We start from the raw sequence: 18,319 nt of genomic DNA on the forward strand, positions 1-18,319 counted from the left end.
TTAAAACTAATGAAATTTCTTACCAAATTTAGCTGCATTAAGCAAGACTCCGAGGCGCGCCCACAGGGTTGGGAAATTTAGTCCACTAATACTTCATTTACTGCTCGCAGCTCACTTTTGCAGCTTCCGTCGATAATCTCCACAAAGACGAACTGGGAATACAGTTCAATGTAAAAAACACCTCACTTCAAGTTTTCACAGCAACAAATGGAATTTGTTGCCTTCAGTAACCCACGGGAAATCAGCCTCGTTTATTAAACACCATCTCCAGTTATCTACTGGCTCTGCTATTTGATATGAAGCATCTGACTATGGAAGTCATGCATGCTCACTAAACCGAAACACCTGCCATGACAGCTGAAAAATGAATGCTTAGAATTCAACGCCCGCAACGGTCCACACTTGCGAACTCTTTTAAACGTTCCGGAGGAGCCGGTGTTCTTGTATAAATTATTATTCCCACGAGTGACGACTTGGTTGTGTTTCTTAAATGATAGTAAGTTTAAATATGGAGACGGCATAACTAGGTATAGTAAGTTAATTAATCTGTACTTATAATGCTATTCCCTCCACATTGCGCAATTTGAAAGTCAGCTGCACGTCACGTAGGACCGACAGTTATAATAATACACACCCAGATAGCAATTATTACATGTACGGCTGAATACTTAAGCCTCAAGAAAGAACTTGTAGAAGTCTACCTTGCTAATCAGTCCAACAAATATTTATTGACGGTACAATGTACGCCAAAATTTTCTGCTGACGCATTGAACAGGAGCAATGTCAACAAGCTGTTCACCCTGGAAAAGGAATTCTAAGTTACTATCCGTAGTCTAACAAGTCCTATATACGCTATGTGATCAGAAGCGTCCCGACACTCCTATGTAATGCGAAACTGACCACAATATGTCACGAGGGGTAGACCCGCTGGTTTTATTGGGGGGGGGGGAGGGCGGAGAGGAGGAGGGGAGTGTTGTATTGTCTAAATTGGCCGGTCGGGAGAGCACAGTGACTTCGAACGTAGGCAGTTACAGAATGTCACCTGAAGGGACGTTTCAACCCTTCTAAAGCTGACCAAGGTGACTGTTTGGCCGGCCGTTGTGACCGAGCGGCTCTAGGCGCTTCAGTCTGGAACCGCGCTGCTGCTACGCTCGCAGGTTCGAAGCCTGTCTCAGGCATGGATGTGTGTGATGTCCTTAGGTTAGTTAATTCTAAGTCTAGGGGATTGATGACCTCAGACTGTTAGTGATGTGGTTATGAAAGGGGAACGCGAAGGAAGAACCTTGGCTGACCTCTTGTACTGACGGACAGTGAAAGTTGAACGTAGCGGAGGGTGGTTGTAAAAACTCACATGAAGAGAACACTCCTTAGTTGCAAAGTGTTACCAGCAGGTCAGCTAGAACGATAACTGTGCTTAGGATGTTAAAAACAGTGGGATATGATTCTCGAGTAGCTCCTTATAAGTCACACGTCAATACTAAGAGCCGCTTGAAGTGATGTAAAGAGCGCTGCAGCTGGACAGTGGATGATTGGAAACTAGTAATCTGGAGTAATTAATCACGCTATACCCTGTGGCAATCGGACCGAATGGCTTTGGTTTGGCAGCTGCCTGGAGAATGTTAGTTGCCATCATGTGTAGTACCAACAGTGTAGAGCGAAGGAGGTGGTATTAGCGTGGTTAGGGTGTGGTCCCCTTATTGTGCTTAAGGAGTCGCTAAATGGAGAAGGATATGAGCACAATTTACAGCTCTGTGCACTGCTTACAGTAGGGACACAGTTATGTGACGATGATAGTTTGTATCAGTGTGAAAATTCACCTCATAAAAAGCAGCATCAGTGGGGCATTAGTTTATACACAATGAAGTCCCTGAAATGGGCTGATCCGCACAGATTCCCGACCTGATCCAAATGGAACACCTTTGGGATGAATGAGAACGACGACTTCGGTCAAGATCGCAGTGTCAAACATGACATTCTTATCAGGTTTCAGCAGTTGAGGAAGAATGGGCTAGCCGGAGTGGCCGAGCGGTTCTAGGCGCTTCGGTCGCAGTCGCAGGTTCGAATCCTACCTCGGGCATGTATGTGTGTCATGTCCTTGGTTTAGTTGGGCTTTAAGTAGTTCTAAGTTATAGGGGACTGATGACCTCAGATGTTAAGTCCCATAGTGCTCAGAGCCATATGAATCATTTAACCGTTTGAAGGATGAGCTGCCATACCTCCACGGACGTTCAGATACGTCGTTGAAAGTGTCCCCAGCAGAATTCAAACGGTCTTAAAGGCAAGGGATGGACACACCTCACGTAAATGGCCACTAATATGTGTTCGAATACTTTTGATCACATTAGTGTATATGCTATGTTACTAAATTATCGTAAACGTCAATTTAGTCAACGTATTTAACACAAAAATATCAGTAATGAAGTGGCGCACGAATCCTTAAGCAACGTCTCGTCCGACCACTGTTCCCTATGATGTCTCTGCCAACTTTTCAACTCCAGTAACACATCCGACATAATGGAATCAGTTGATGATAAGACTAACCAGCTCAGTTCTAAAATATTTCACGCTACAAAATGTACATTTCAATCTGCAGCGGAATGTGCAATTTTTTGAAACTTCGTCGCAGATTAAAACAGCGTGTCGGACCGGGGCCAAGCCTGGAACGTGGCCTTAGTTGATTAATACACTTACGGACTAAGCTATCCAGGCAAGACTCACAGCTTCACTTCTACTAGCGCCTCACTTCCACTCTCCAAACTTCACTGTAGCGGTTCTGCATGTAGGAGCTCCAAAGCTCTAATGCCTACTGCAGGTACAATACAAGTATACAGTTTTTTTAGGTGCTAGAAAATGAAAGAAAAAAAAATAACTATTTGAAGCACTTTTAAAGCAACTCTGCGATTTTTATAACGAAGCTTTCCTCAAACATTTCCCAGGCTCTGTATTTTAGGTTAAACCGGCACAAGTTTCAATATTCCTGTTATGGTGACACAGAAAGCCATCGGTCTCTTCCTGTTAGTCTGGAAGTTTCGTTTTACAACAGGTCCTCCTCATTATACTCACATGTCAATAGAAATAGAGTACATTTACGTCACTTGTAATAATTCAGTTCACTTACCGTCCCTTTCCTTGCGTTTCATTACACTGCGAAACATGACATGATATTTATTGTTCTGTCATGGAATGCGTCAACCACGAAGTAGAGCTCACACACTTTAAAGAGATCTTGCTCAGTAGTGTTTAATTTCAGTTAAAGACAGGCCTATACATTCTTCTATCTAACAATATGATGCTTACTAATTTTCCTCTGCAATATTCCCTACTGTAGCGTCACTATTAAGTGATCGAAGAAAGGAAGTCGACCTGAACTCTAAACAATCTCGGATAGCAGGTAGATGTAGGCAATAGTTTCCAAATCTCAAGAGAATGTATTCGACGCTGCAGTCCACTGTTAGTCCTACACAATACTTTTATCATAAATATTTTTAACTCCTTTCTCTTCTACTGCGATATGTGTTGGTATTAATCCATCAACATATACGATACAGGATATAATAGCAGCTCGTGTCCTTGGGAACAGTTGATGAAGAGACACGTTTAAGAATATACAGAAGTAATATGTTACTTGCTATCCTGGTGCTTCGTATTGCAAATCTTTGACAATACTGTTTATAGTTTGATGGTCCAGGTAACTATAGCCGTCCCGCGTTAGCGTTATGTTCATTAGCTTCGGATATTTATTTCAGGTTTTCATGTGATAAAATATTTCATGATTCAGTTAACACCCTTTAGTGGCTTGGATGCACAATGTCGGCGCTTTTCTCTTTGAAAATCCATTGTTTTCAGAGCGTTTTGTCCATTTTACACTTTTTCCCAAGAATATGACAAATAACACAAAAATCAGAAACTCGGGAAAACGCAACTAACACAAAAATCGATTGTATTTTTAAAATAGTGCTGTTCCATAAAACTCAGTTACGTTACCATAAATTTTCATAATCTGAACTCTGCAAAAAGACACCTCGAGTTTAGGATGGCTGTTGACAGTTTTAGATTGAGAAAATTTAGCGATCTCATTAGACTAGCTGAGACGTCATTTATTGAACCAGCTGCGATGCTAGATTGGAAACAGGTCGGACTCAGACAGAAGTGAAGTGATAAGACCTTCTATTTCCCAATGACTGTAGAATCAATTTTTAATCATAGATTCCGCATTCAGAAGATTCAGCTAAATATTTTCCACGACTAAGACATGATCCGTGACCGGTATTTGCCGTTACGAAATGGAGTGCGTAGGACTGTAACCCAGTTACCATCAGTACCAAGTTGCGGAAATCTGTTTTTAAATCCTCAGCAGAATGCGTGTCAGTTTTATCGATTTATTCTGTAAAGCTATTTTGCTTATTCCGACATTGATTCTATAAATATCTTTTTTTAAATGTGTTTATGATTTCCAAGCAACTCTACGTCAGAAACGAATCTAGTGGGTTTGGTCTAATAATTAGAGGCAGTTCCTCTATAGGTGCAAAGCTTCCATCTAAAAAAGAAAAAGAAGAAAAAATCTATTCTCTCTTTCTTGTCATTTCAGTGTTACAATTCATATCGAAAGCATTTTAAGTTCGCACTTCCGCTAACGATTACACCTCGTGTGCCATGTTGGGGCTCTTTTGCGATCGCTGATGTTATTTCACAGGGCTATCTCTTTAATACACTGTTTATGGGCCTTGTTTTGGGTTTTTCCGCAATGTGTGCTAATGTAAATATCATATTTTATTTTCAGGTGTTTGTTTATAATCATGGTCTTGTTTTGGCATCCTAATGACAGTGAATAAAGAAGCCGTTGCTGAAATGTTTCGTTGTGGATCTAATGTAAAATAATATTTGAAAAAAGGTGAAGAATGCCTGATAAACTGGTCAAGATGGCGAAAGTGATTTTTCCTTAAATCCACCAAGGCCTCACGTTGTGAGGATGAAGCTCGATGTGGCGATCCGGAAGGTCTATAAGAAAAGCTCAAAACTCAAGTCGTAGTCAAGCCTCTTCGACGATGGGGAGCCACTAAAAGAAGACCTGTCTGCACTAGATGTTCGTAGAGATGGCAGGAGTTGGATGAGTGGGCTCTGTGGAAGAAGAAAGTCTTGAAGATTAGTGCTTAACATCCCATCGACAATTAGGTCATCAGAGAAAGAGCGCAGGCTCGGATTAGGGAAGGAATCGGCGGTGTTATTTTTAAAGAAACCCACCCACCATTTCCCTTAAGCGATATAGGGAGTCACTCTTCACGACGGTAGCAAAAGGTAACTAGGCAGAAGAAGCTGCAACAGCAGGAGGGGGAAAAAGAAGTGCAAGAAGAATGGGGAGGAGAAGGAGAAGGAGGAGGAAAGGAAGGACAAGGAAAATGTAAGATGTCGTACAAGAGTGCACACTAACTTTTCTTTATCAACCAACAACGCAGAAACTTGTTTGCGAGACGCTACGAAGAAATGCTCTTAACGTATTCTCTGGACATTTTCTTTTCTCCGAAACATATACAGTTTCGGAGTTTGGGCAGAGTCTCGAAGGGACCGCGCATCATTTGCCTCAGGAGGAAAACTCGGTTAAAACATACAATCCAACAAATCATCATTTCTCTCTTTTCTACTTCCCTGCTTTTCTGAATATAACTCACTAACACACTTGCTCAATTCTGCATTATAGTGGATAAACTAAAAATAAGCATCATGGTGTAGGAAAGGTGAATGATGTTTTTGTTTAATGAATCTTGTATACGACTATACCAGAATACTATAACTTCCTCCAAGAATTTAGAAGAATAAGCAACAAAACATGCATTATTGGTGCACAGAAAAAAAATTGGATTCCATGCTATATAATGGAAGGAGCTCTCAGATGATGGCTACGCTGAATTAAATGCTACATCTAAGAGTTCATGTAGCACACAGCGAATGAATAAATGTGTAAAATTTCATCAGTGATGTAAAAATATTTCGTAAAACGATTTATAAATATTTTTATTAAGAATTGCATTGTTGTTTGGAAAATTTACTTCCGTAAGAGCATAATTACGGAGGACAAAAACAAGCGTTCTTTAGGTATATCTCTGTAGCTTTTAAATGATGTATCAGGAAAATGTTATTTTCTAATTTTCTTCATAATCTACCTGCTTTTCAGGGAGTTCGAGCTGCCTTCAGAGTTTGGAGCAAGGCGCGGAATGGATTTCCCGCCGAAGCTGTGCTCCCACTGCCGCCAGAGAGAGGTAAGCCACGCTGTCGGTATGCCTGCTATTTCTGTCTTCTTATCTTTCCAGACGAGGAGGAGGGAAGACGGAACGGGTGGGCACACGTTATTCTTGTACTCTGAATTTTTTGCCGCACAAATTCCCGCTTCTATTCTATTACGATACGAAAAACAAATTCGTTATTTCTCTTGCCAGCCATTGGTATAGGAAATGACACTGCGATGTCTGTACTGAACGTGAATTGAAGAAAATTCATTTTAAAACTGGACTAAACTTAGCTGCCATTGTGAGATCCGTGCACGTAAATTGAACAAGTAACTCTAAATTGTGGTCACTATCAATTTATTAGCTCGCAGTTAGCAAAGCCTAGGGTCGTCTTCAGTTACTGCCGCCACTAGCCTTCAAAAACTGCCGTAGCAGAAGCTTACCGAAGGACATTTCAAAAAACGCTAAGAAATTCTGGTCACATATAAAGGCGATCACCGACACCAACGCTAGTTTCTAGGCACTCATGGATGACACAGTAACCTAAAATGAGGGCCACAGAGCGAAACAAAGGTACTGACATCCGTTTCCAAATGAATCTAGAAAGGAAGATCGAGGAGTACGGTCCTAGTTTAATTCTCGCATTACTGCAAATATGAGTGATATAGATATAAGTGTCAGTGAGGTTGAAAAACAACTGAAACAGTGCAGTCATTGTCGTAATGCGGAAACGAGGCGATTTGTCTGGCGTCCTAAAGAGCATCATCATTGGCTTTCAGGCCAAGAGTGGAAGCATTTCCGAAAAGGCTAAGTCTGTAAACTGTTCGCGTGCCGTCGTGGTTAAAGTATACCGTGCACGATAAAATGGTGCTACCGATAGCTGGCAACTAGGCAGCTGTGCGCCACGTGTCATATATGACACGGATGAACGACGGCTGCTGATGAGTGTACCGGCGAATAGAAGTGCAAGTCTTGAGTAACTGACCGCTCAGATTAACCGAGGGGCTACCGACGACCGCTCAGCGAACGTTGTTGCGTATGGGAGAACGCAACGGACGCCTTGTTGATACACTCGTGCTAGTTGCTGTTCATCGGCGATGAATGCTGAAATTTGCACGACTGTACCGCAGCTGGAGGTCCGCTGAGTGTCGAAAGGTGGACTTCTCAAACTAATCACATTACCGTGTATGGCGTGAATCGTCTGAAAGCAAGCTCCCTGCAACAGTCGTCGGAAACGTCCAGACCAGCGGAGGGAGCGTTATGGCCAAGTGAATGTTCTTATGGCATACCTTGGGTGATCTCGTCATTCTGGAAGGCACAGTGGATCGGCACAAATACACTACTGGCCATTAAAATTGCTACACTACGAAGATGACGTGCTACGGACGCGAAATATAACCGACAGGAAGAAGATGCTCTGATACGCAAATGATTAGCTTTTTAGAGCATTCACACAAGTTTGGCGCCGTGGTGAGACCTACAACGTGCTGACATGAGGAAAGTTTCCAACCCATTTCTCATACACAAACAGCAGTTGACCGGTTTCTCCGATGAAACGTTGTTGTGATGCCTCGTGTAAGGAGGAGAAATGCGTACCATCACGTTTCCGACTTTGACAAAGGTCGGATTGTAGCCTATCGCGATTGCGGTTTATCGTATCGCGACATTTCTGGTCGCGTTGGTCGCGATCCAATGACTGTTAGCAGAATATGGAACCGGTGGGTTCAGGAGGGTAATACGGAACGCCGTGCTGGATCCCAAAGGCCTCGTATCACTAGCAGTCGAGATGATAGGCATCTTATCCGCATGGCTGTAACGGACCGTGTAGCCACGTCTCGATCCCTGAGTCAACACATGGGGACGCTTGCAAGACAACAACCATCTGCACGAACAGTTCGACGGCGTTTCCAGCAGCATGGACTAACAGCTCAGAGACCGTGGCTGCGGTTACACTTGACACTGCATCACAGACAGGAGCGCCTGCGATGGTGTACTCAACGACGAACCTGGGTGCACGAATGGCAAAGCGTCATTTCTTCGGACGAATACAGGCTCTGTTTACAGCATCATGATGGTCGCATCCGTGTTTGGCGACATCGCGGTGAACGCACATTGGAAGCGTGTATTCGCCATCGCCATACTGGCTTATCATCTGACGTGATGGTATGGAGTGCCATTCGTTACACGTCACGGTCAACTCTTGTTCGCATTGACGGCACTTTGAACAGTGGACGTTACATTTCAGATGTGTTACGACCCGTGGCTTTACCCTTCATTCGATCCTTGCGAAACCCTACATTTCAGCAGGATAATGCAAGACCGCATGCTGCAGGTCCTGTACGGGCCTTTCTGGATACAGAAAATGTTCGACTGCTGCTCTGGCCAGCACATTCTCCAGATCTCTCACCAATTGAAAACGTTTGGTCAATGGTGGCCGAGCAACTAGCTCGTCACAATACGCCAGTCACTACATTTGATGAACTGTGGTATCGTTTTGAAACTGCATGGGCAGTTGTACCTGTACACGTAATCCAAGCTCTGATGACTCAATGCCCAGGCGTATCAAGACCATTATTACGGCCAGAGGTGGTTGTTCTAGGTACTGATTTCTCAGGATCTATGCACCCAAATTGCGTGAAAATGTAATCACATGTCAGTTCTTGTACAATATTTTTTTCCAATGAATACCAGTATATCATCTGCATTTCTTCTTGGTGTAGCCATTTTAATGGCCAGTAGTGTATGTACCTATCCTTGGGGACCATGTCAAACCCTACATGCAATTTGTCTTTCCTCGGCACGATTGCATCCACCAGCAGGATAATCCAACGTGTCACACAACTCGCAGTGTATGTTCGAGGAGCACCGGGCTGAGTTACCTTGCTCCCCTGGCTACCATACTCCCTAGATTTAATCCCAATCGAGAATTTGTGGGACCACGTCGATCGAACTCTACGCGCCATCGAATCTCAATCGAGACACGTAGCGCAGCTGGCCACTGCCCTGGAATCGGCATGGGTCCACATCTCTATCGGTAACTTCCACAACATCACTGACTCCATTCGTGCACGTTTCGCAGAGGCTCGCACTGAAAAAGATGTTATTCAGGCTTTCGACAGATAGTCACGTTAATGTTACTGCAGAGTGTAATAAGTAATGCGCCCAAATAAATGGCTACATAAATAAGTTAAACTATTTAACAACCTTAAAAACTTTTCTGTGAAAGCCATTTGCTTTCGTTCTGTGAACATCAAATACAGCATTCACCTTCCACAGAAATTTCTCGTAGTTAATTCTTCATCTGATAACGTCATCTCTGTACTAGGTGATGAAGTTTTCACCGTGCCCTAGACAGGCGACAAACCGTTTGCAAACTAAACGCTAACCAGCATATTACCATTGAATTTCACTTGCAAAGGTCTAAATATCATTTAAATCACGCCGATGTAAAACACTACCAAGTGTGTTTAGTATTTAGTTAACTACGAGTCAACACTGATGTGAAAAGAACTTAATGACAGATGTGCCAGATATACAACAAAGAATGTAGCTACTGTCATGTACGCCAGGCAGTATGCAATGAATTAGTGTAGTATGCTGTTTGCAGAGAAGACTAATGGGATACTTTGAGTTGTTTTTCGACCAAATCTTGAGTCATTCAAACGATAAGACCGTACTCCAAAAATCTTCCATGTGAGACCCCCTTCCCAGTCGACTGATTTATGTGACATACATCTTTTAACAGGCTTTTTGATCACAGAATATGAGAAGGCTGAAGCCAGGCCAGAACTAAAAGTTGCTATAAGTCACTGGATGTTAAGTGATAATTTTCTATTCAGCCACATTACTGTCGTGATGTAACTACGTACCTAGGCTTTTCAACTGCTAAACGCTTCCTTTTAGATCGAGCATGATTACGTGCCTAATGAACTTGTCGTCCACGGTACATTAAACCCAAATATTAGGATTGTGTAACACAATTAATGATTTTAGATCACCTATGAATTTACTCAAACACAACATTATATTAGTTAATTCCCAGTGAAACTAAAGTAACACAGTCTTGGGCAATGATATTCGAATAAATAAAAACGCAAAATAATAGCACCAATAGTTTGCATTAGGCTCTAGAACGATATGCTATACAGTCATCAAAAATAGAATATTAATAACCAAAATGACTGTGATGAGCATTGTAAAAAAACAAAAAAACTGATCAAATATATTTTAAAGGTTTATAAATTGGTGATAATTACCTTTGATAATGCTTCGTAACACAGTTATACCTGACTAACTATTGCCAAAAGAAACGCTGTTTATATGTAATAGAATAACTGGATGATGACTTTACAAGATTGAATATGACACAGAATGCAGACCGTGCTATGCTGGAAAACTGTATATAACATAAAAATGAACCCGAGTGAGTGGTAGGAATTTGTAAGTCTATGATTTTCAATCGGTAGCGCTTGGAGTGTTCCACGATTACCTTCTATATTTGTGTCGGTTAGCGGCGCCATTCAGCATTCGCAAAAATGACCAGTTTCTACTGATTTCAGTTGTAGAGGCGCGATCAGGGTTTTAATTTCTGTGTTGGCACACGTTTGATTAGAACGAGCCACCCCACTTTTGGCTCCGGCTTCCTGACTAGCGTCACATGGTGCAATTAGTTACCTCAGCTCCGACGGGCGGACAACCTGTAGCTTCAGAACAATGTCGCCTATCCCTTTGTGCGTTGACAGTCTCTTTTCTACATCACCTGTTTCTTTCCGTCTCATTTACAGATTGTTTCTTAATTTCGGAGCTAATGAAAACATCAATAAGAAGCATGACATGTGGGAACTAATGCACTGGAATTCTTGTGCCATGGAGCTAAAATACGACAACACGGTTTAACATATTTCCCATATACCCGTGAACATTTAGTTTACCTTCAAGAATTACCAAATCAGCCCTACTGCCATATACAGTAGTTCTCTACATCATGATTCCAGAAGTTGGACAAGAGTGGGTCTATAATATCGCTGCTTTCTGTGGCCTTTCACCGGTCGTCTACGGACACGATGGCGTCCATGTGACCTCCACAAACAGCTGGGAGACACATCACCGCACTTCACAAAATTCTACTCGATTTCTGAGCTGACACTGGCTATAAACCATGTAAGTCTCTGTTTACTATGGTATGGTGTCAGTGCTAAACGATGCATCGCAATTTAAGGTCTCAACAGAGAGGCCAGTAATCTGTTCCTGACGGTTCTCGGGAACTCTATGCCCCATCTTATACACAAATTTTAGCTGTGTTCAACAGTTTTCAAGTGTGATCCAGTCGACATTGCTACGATGTTGGGGAACTCGTGCCTGCTGTTCTTGTCACACTGTTTTTAGGGTCCTGCCCACTCGTCTCGTATAGGGTGCCTAGAGGATTCTGTGTCCTCGGAATGCTATACAACAATTCAACCAAATCACATTAATAGTTTTTATTACAAATAAATATTGACAATATTTAACTTTGTATTTATAAGAATGTGTCGCAAGAGATGGGCGACGTTCAAACAATCAAAGTCCTTTGTTGTATAAAAGGTCCATGTAAGCAACAGGTATGGACCACACGTTCACTGCAATCGTAGTGGTCTTCTAGTGCTGTGCCGGTCTAGTACTCACAGAACAACCAGAAAGGAGAAGCGCATCTCTCATGTTAAAAAGAGGGAAACACAGACCGATAGCAGCGCCTCTAGTGGTATGTCAATAAACTAAAAAAGGATTAACATTGCGGGTTGCATCCCTTCTGGCTTAGGAACGTTGTAGGTTTTCTTTTTGCTTTTATTCTTATCTCAGTTTTGTGGACGTGCTATGTAATTTTTTGGCTAGCATCATAATAAAATAATTTAAACACAGCTGTAGCACATTGCAATACAGCAATGACAAACCTGTTATTAAGGAATATGTGTAGTCCAGTTTAGCTGCTACAGTTTTATTTAGCTTCAGTTATTTACACTACAAGCTTGTTTCGACTTACTGTCAGTTTCAAGTGTTTTGTCTAATTCTTAGGACACACAAAACATCCTGGAGTTTTTATATGTTTATAGAAATCAATATAAGTGCGTCAGTTTGCAAGCCTATTTTTGACATTTGCTTGTGAGAGTCGCTGCTCCTACGACGTTTCCTCGAGCAGCGATTGTCAGACGTACACGTCAAAAATAGACTTGCAAACTGACCTACTTATATTGATTTCTGTCAACATATAAAAGCTCCAGGATGTTTTGTGCGTCATAAAAATTAGACACAGTACGTGAAACTGACACTAAGTCGAAACAAGCTTGTAGTCTAAATAACTGTCACAAGCTAAATAAAAATTGTAGCAGTTAAATTGGATTACAAATATTGCTGAATAATTTCATACTTTGACGTCTTACAATCTGCGTGGTTAATGGAGAGAAAAACCTATTATTAATAGAATAATCGGCAGTTAAAGAGGTGCATGTAAGAAATCTTTATCACAGTGTTAATTAATGAAGAATTCTAAAATTTGTTACAACTATGTTTCAGGACTGTAATTTCTGAGTAATTGCCCAGGAAACTTGCACTGCTGACCATTAATTTCTTAAAAAAGTTTTCCTTCATCTCAAGATTGTCAATACTTCAACACAGAAAAGAAGATATCAATATTAAGTACCAAAAATAGGAAAGTTGGATAAAAACAGTGAAATGAAAACAAAACTTACATTTTATTTCTCAATCACATAATAAAATTTTTCTTTTAACTGACATACAGTGCTCGGTAGGCCTAATTCACAGCAGTTTCACCTCATTCACTACTGATATTAGCAATTTCACAAGGAACACCTACCACATGTTTTGGAAACACATCCTTTTTCGGCTTAGGCCTAATTTTAGTCATAAAATCTTCTCCGAGAAAATGATCTTCACAGACAAAATAAGTAGCACAGTTCACATTAGGCGACAGTTTACAAACACTTTTCCACTTCAGAAACAACTCTTGAGGTTGTTTTGGAAACCTGTAGAAATTCTTGTTGCTAACCTTCTCTGTTAAACCCACGTAAAATCAAATGAACAGTCACGGAATTTACAGGAGTATTTCAACGTCAATTTGTTGTGTCGAATATTCTGAAAAAAAATCTTCATTAAATAAAACTGCTACTGACAAATCAAAGTTATTTAAATAAACAAACGGAAACCACACAGCTTAATTTATGGTAGAAGAGAATGCATTTCATTCATAGGCTACGAGATTATTTACTGAAATTAAATTTCTTACCTTAGGATTAACTGTGGAAAATTTTTGAGCAGGGAATTTCTTCAGTTCCACAGTGTACTTTATGAAATTTAAAGTAAAAAAAATTGTTTGTAATGAGGATCAGTAGTATGTAAATATGAAACAAATACAAAGACGACTGTAACCATAGACTCCAGTACAGAGCAAGGCATAGAATATCAACAACCGCCACTGAACAGCTCTCATTAGTGAGTTCGAGCTTCGTTTGACTCCTAGCGCCTCTAGTGGTCTGGAAGGAACTACGTGGCTTGTTACCTCTTCTCCCATACAGCTTCCACCCTTGTGATAGTACTGGCAGGAGCCTCTTCGGGCAGAGGCCGCTCCTGTCGTGGTGCGGTCCTAGTCAGCGGGCTATTGGCTGACGTCGTCTCACAGCCTTCTCCGCTTTGCGTTCGTCTTCTTGGTGCCGTCGCTTTTGTTACGCTGGAGCTTCTGTTACTCGTTCTGCAGTCATTATGCTACGGCTGTGTCTGAGCGATCTGTCTGAACGGTGCTCTTTTGTCCCTCGCGCCAATGATACGCCGTTTCTCAAAATCCAAACGATGGCGGTAAGCTGCATATGCACTTCCTCTGGACGTGCTGTATTTCGATCTCCATCTGAAAGGGTCTAGTAACGTTACACAGACTCAACAGCCGTCATGAACTCGTATCAGTATTCATCTGTTCGAATGGCTCTTGGAAATTCAGAAATTAGGGGTGACATTTTAATCAACGTCACCCACAGGCATGGAAACGCTAGGGCAATAGTTTGGTAAAACTGTTCGTGATTAACACTTTCCATTTCGATCAACGTATAATGCAAAAAAAAGATGAAAATATAAGGGGTCGATACAAAAAGTTTACGTTCAAAGGCCGTACAGAAACTACACGACTTGCGGGTGTTCGAGGAGTTCTGTGGTGAGTGTCTTCAACAAATGATGAAACCAAGGTGAAACCTCGTCCAGACGTCATGGGGTTGGGCGGACACCCCTCCTTACAGATGTCGGACGTCATAGGTCGGGCCGACTGGTAAAACAGGACAGGAAGCGAACTGTGGTGGAACTATCATAAGACTTTAATGCTGGGCAGAGTGAAAGTGTCTGAACACACAACGCACTGACCACTCCTAAGGATGGGCCTCCGCAGCCGACGGTCCGTGCACGTGCCAATGTTAACACCGTGACATCGGCAACTACGACTGCCATGGACATGTGATCATCGGCACTGGACGTTGGCGGAGTGGCAGAGCATTGCATAGTCTGATGAATCTTCATCATGCCAATGGGAGGGGGTGAATCTGTCGTCTTCCACCAAGGGAACAGCTCGTTGACACCTGTACTGTGGGACGGAGACAAGCTGGTGGCGACTCCATTATGTTTTGGGGAACATTCACGTGGGCATCTATGGGGCCAGTGAAATTCGCTCAAGGAGTATCGTACGCCGGCCGCGGTGGTCTCGCGGTTCTAGGCGCTCAGTCCGGAACCGCGGGACTGCTACGGTCGCAGGTTCGAATCCTGCCTCGGGCATGGATGTGTGTGATGTCCTTAGGTTAGTTAGGTTTAATTAGTTCTAAGTTCTAGGGGATTGATGACCACGGATGTTAAATCCCATAGTGCTCAGAGCCATTTGAACCATATTTTGAGTATCGTACACAGATTGCATACCACGAACACCCCTTCATGACAATCATGTTTCCAGACGGCAGAGGCATTTTTCAACAAGATAATGCACCATGTTCAAGGCCAGAAGTGTGATCGAGTGGTTCGAGGAACACAGTGACGAGTTCCAATTGACGTGTTGGCTCTCCCCCCTCCTCCCGTCTTCCCCTCCTCCCCCCCCCCCCCCCCCCAACTCGCCAGTTCTGAACCCGATCGAACACATCTGGGATGTAACTGAACGTGGCGTCAGAGCTCATCACCCCATTCCCCGAAATTTACGGGAATGAGGTAACTTGTGTGCGCAGATGTGGTGCCAACTCCCTCCAGCGACCTACCAAGGTTTCATTGCTTTCATGCTACGATGAGCTGTCGCTATTATCCGTGCCAAAGGTGGACATACCGCTATTAGGTAGGTGGTCATAATGTTCTGGCTGATGAGTGTATATAAGTGATTAATATTGCAAGATCATAGGTTAACGTAAGCGCGAAAGAACCCATTGCAAATGTGAAATGATGATGCATTAGTAACTGGTGCAACCGCTAGAATATTGAATGCAAGCATGCAAAAGTGAATGCATTGTGCTGTACTGGTAGCAGATGTTAGTTTGCGGGATGGCGTTCCATGCCTGTTGCACTTCGTCGATCAATACAGGGACGGTTAATGCTGGTTGTGGATGACGCTGATGTTGTCGTCCGATGATGTCCCATATGTGCTTCACTGGAGACAGATCTTTTGATCGAGATGGCCAAGGCAAGATGGACTCTCTGTAGAACATTTTGGTTTGCAACAGCGGTATGTCGGTGAGCGTTATCGTATTGGAAAACACCCCCAGGAAAGCTGTTCATTGATAGCAGCACAGCAGGTCGAATGACAAGAATGACTTACAAATTTGCAGTTAGGGTGCGTGGGACAACCACGAGAGTGGCCCTGCTGTCATATGAAATCACACTCGAGACCATAACTCCAGCTGTAGGTCCAGTGTGTCTAACACGTAGACAGGTTGGTTGTAGGCCCTCAGCTGGCCTCCTACTAACCAACACTCGACCAGCACTGGTACCGAGGCAGAACAAGTTTCACCAGAAAGCACAACAGACCTCCATTCTCCTCCCCAATGAGCTCTCGCTTGACAGCACTGAAGTTGCAAATGGTGGCAGTTTGCGGTCAGTGGAACGCAAGCTACCGTGTGTCTGGCTCTGAGCTGTCCTCGAAGTAACCGATTTGTGTCACTGAAGTGCCAACTGCTTCTCAAGTTACTGCTGCATGTGCAGTACGATGCGCCAGAGCCATACGCAGAACACCACGGTCTTCCCTCTCGGGAATGACACTTGGCTGTCTGCAGTCCGGTCTTCGTGTGACCTTACATTCTCGTGATCACCGCTGCCAGCAGCCATGAACAGTGGCTACCTCCCTGCCAAGTCTTTCTGCAGTATTGCAGAAACAACATCCAGCTCCTCGTAGCTCTGTTACACGACCTCGTTGAGCCTCAGTGAGGTGTTGATAATTGTGCCTGTGTCGCCTTAATAACATTCTTGATTAAAATCACCTCACGACGTCTAGTATCAAAGGTAAGTAACGCTCACGACCGCTGCAGAGTGAGTTTCAAGCAGACGTGATCTGCATACTCAGCGTACTGCTACTAGTGCCACTCCTATGCGCCTGGCGAGAAATTTTCATAGACATCATGCTTCAAATGTGAAAACAGGGCTCCCAACTTTCGTATATGTCGCATAATTCCTTCCTGGTGTTACGATTTTTTCCCATCGGTATAGTCAAGATATGTGATAGCGAGAGCCTAGAACGAAATATCACTCAAACCAATGACACTAATAATAAAAATGTGACTGTGTTATTGATTTTGATTTTCATAAATCACGGGTAAGTATGTCTTTCGCTGAAAACAAAAGACCTATAAACAAGAAACATCGGCTTTGAAATGTATAAAGAGGAAACAGTGGTAAGCCGAAACTTCGAGCCACGACGCGTTCGCTTTCTCAGATAGAAAAATTGATTGCACATTGCATGCCAAAGACAGAGATCCCGATGCGACTTCCGCTATGGCATGTAGTTCTAACTACTGAAGAGTATAAGTAACGCATCTTAAAGAAGATTTCGCTTGCTCCATTCGTTAAATATTTTCCGTGACTTCGTACATACCCATTCCAAAAGAAACACTCATTAATAAAGAAAGCTATGAGGAGAAAAAGTACTACTCTGATTTTCCGGTATTTCTCCTAAGACACAGAGCAGCACGCTATTTGAAACCTGTCTTTCTCATGTTCACAAAAATGGTTCAAATTGCTCTAAGCACTATGGGACTTAACATCTGAGGTCATCAGTCTCCCACACTGAGAACTACTTAAACCTAACTAACCTAAGGACATCACACACATCCAAGCCCGAGGCAGGATTCGAACGTTCGACCGTAGCAGCAGCGCGGATCCCGACTGAAGCGCCTAGAACCGCTCGGCCACAACGGCCGACCTCATGTTTTCAAGGCAATAACTAAAATACATATATTACCTTATCAGTGCATTTCGAACGCTGTCTATGTGCACTTATTTAAGATATCCAAATGAGCTACGTTGTTGCTATTCAGAAGTCTTATGATATATCATTGACATTCGTTACCGACACAGATGTTGCGGTGGGTCAAGCACAGGACTCTGGTTCCAGAGGACCAGAACTGAGATCACAGTGTTATAAAACATTTTGTCTTAATTATTAGAGATTATGTGGGTGTGGTTCATATTAAAAAGACGCGTAGGATTCCGTTCCTCTTAATTGTCCAGTCTGAACTTGGTTCAGTCTGGAGCGACCTCGTGGTCGACGGGACGTTAAGTTGTAACCTTCCTTTGTGTGGAGACCTATTGATAAGAGCACGGTGAGATAAAACAGCGCTGAATATTTACTTACATCTGGATTTCCCATATGGTCAGTGCAGTTCGACATGGGATCGCAGAAGTACCCAACTGCGTGGCCATATTGTTTCAGAATCTGCACGCACACAAACACACTGTCAGTCTCTCTCCCTCTCTCTCTTATCAGTATCATTCAACAAACAACATGCAGTGTGTTTATAATTAAAACTTCGCTACCTGATTCAGAGTAGATGGAAAACTGTTTATAGTATGGGCACCAAACGTTATAGGAATGTTGTTCAGATTGT

At 42.7% G+C, this 18,319-nt stretch overlaps 1 protein-coding gene across 1 annotated transcript in view; it reads left to right on the top strand.

The window, feature by feature from the left end:
* LOC126298156 (histone-lysine N-methyltransferase 2D-like) overlaps positions 1-18,319 on the top strand; it is a 989,658-nt gene that overhangs the window by 263,788 nt on the left and 707,551 nt on the right. Inside the window, exon 3 of the mRNA XM_049989466.1 lies at positions 6,170-6,254. Within this exon, the coding sequence (XP_049845423.1) occupies positions 6,170-6,254 (85 nt within the window). The remainder of the gene's footprint in view (positions 1-6,169; positions 6,255-18,319) is intronic.

The sequence above is a fragment of the Schistocerca gregaria genome, chromosome X (genome assembly GCF_023897955.1).
Source record: "Schistocerca gregaria isolate iqSchGreg1 chromosome X, iqSchGreg1.2, whole genome shotgun sequence".
NCBI lineage: Eukaryota > Metazoa > Arthropoda > Insecta > Orthoptera > Acrididae > Schistocerca > Schistocerca gregaria.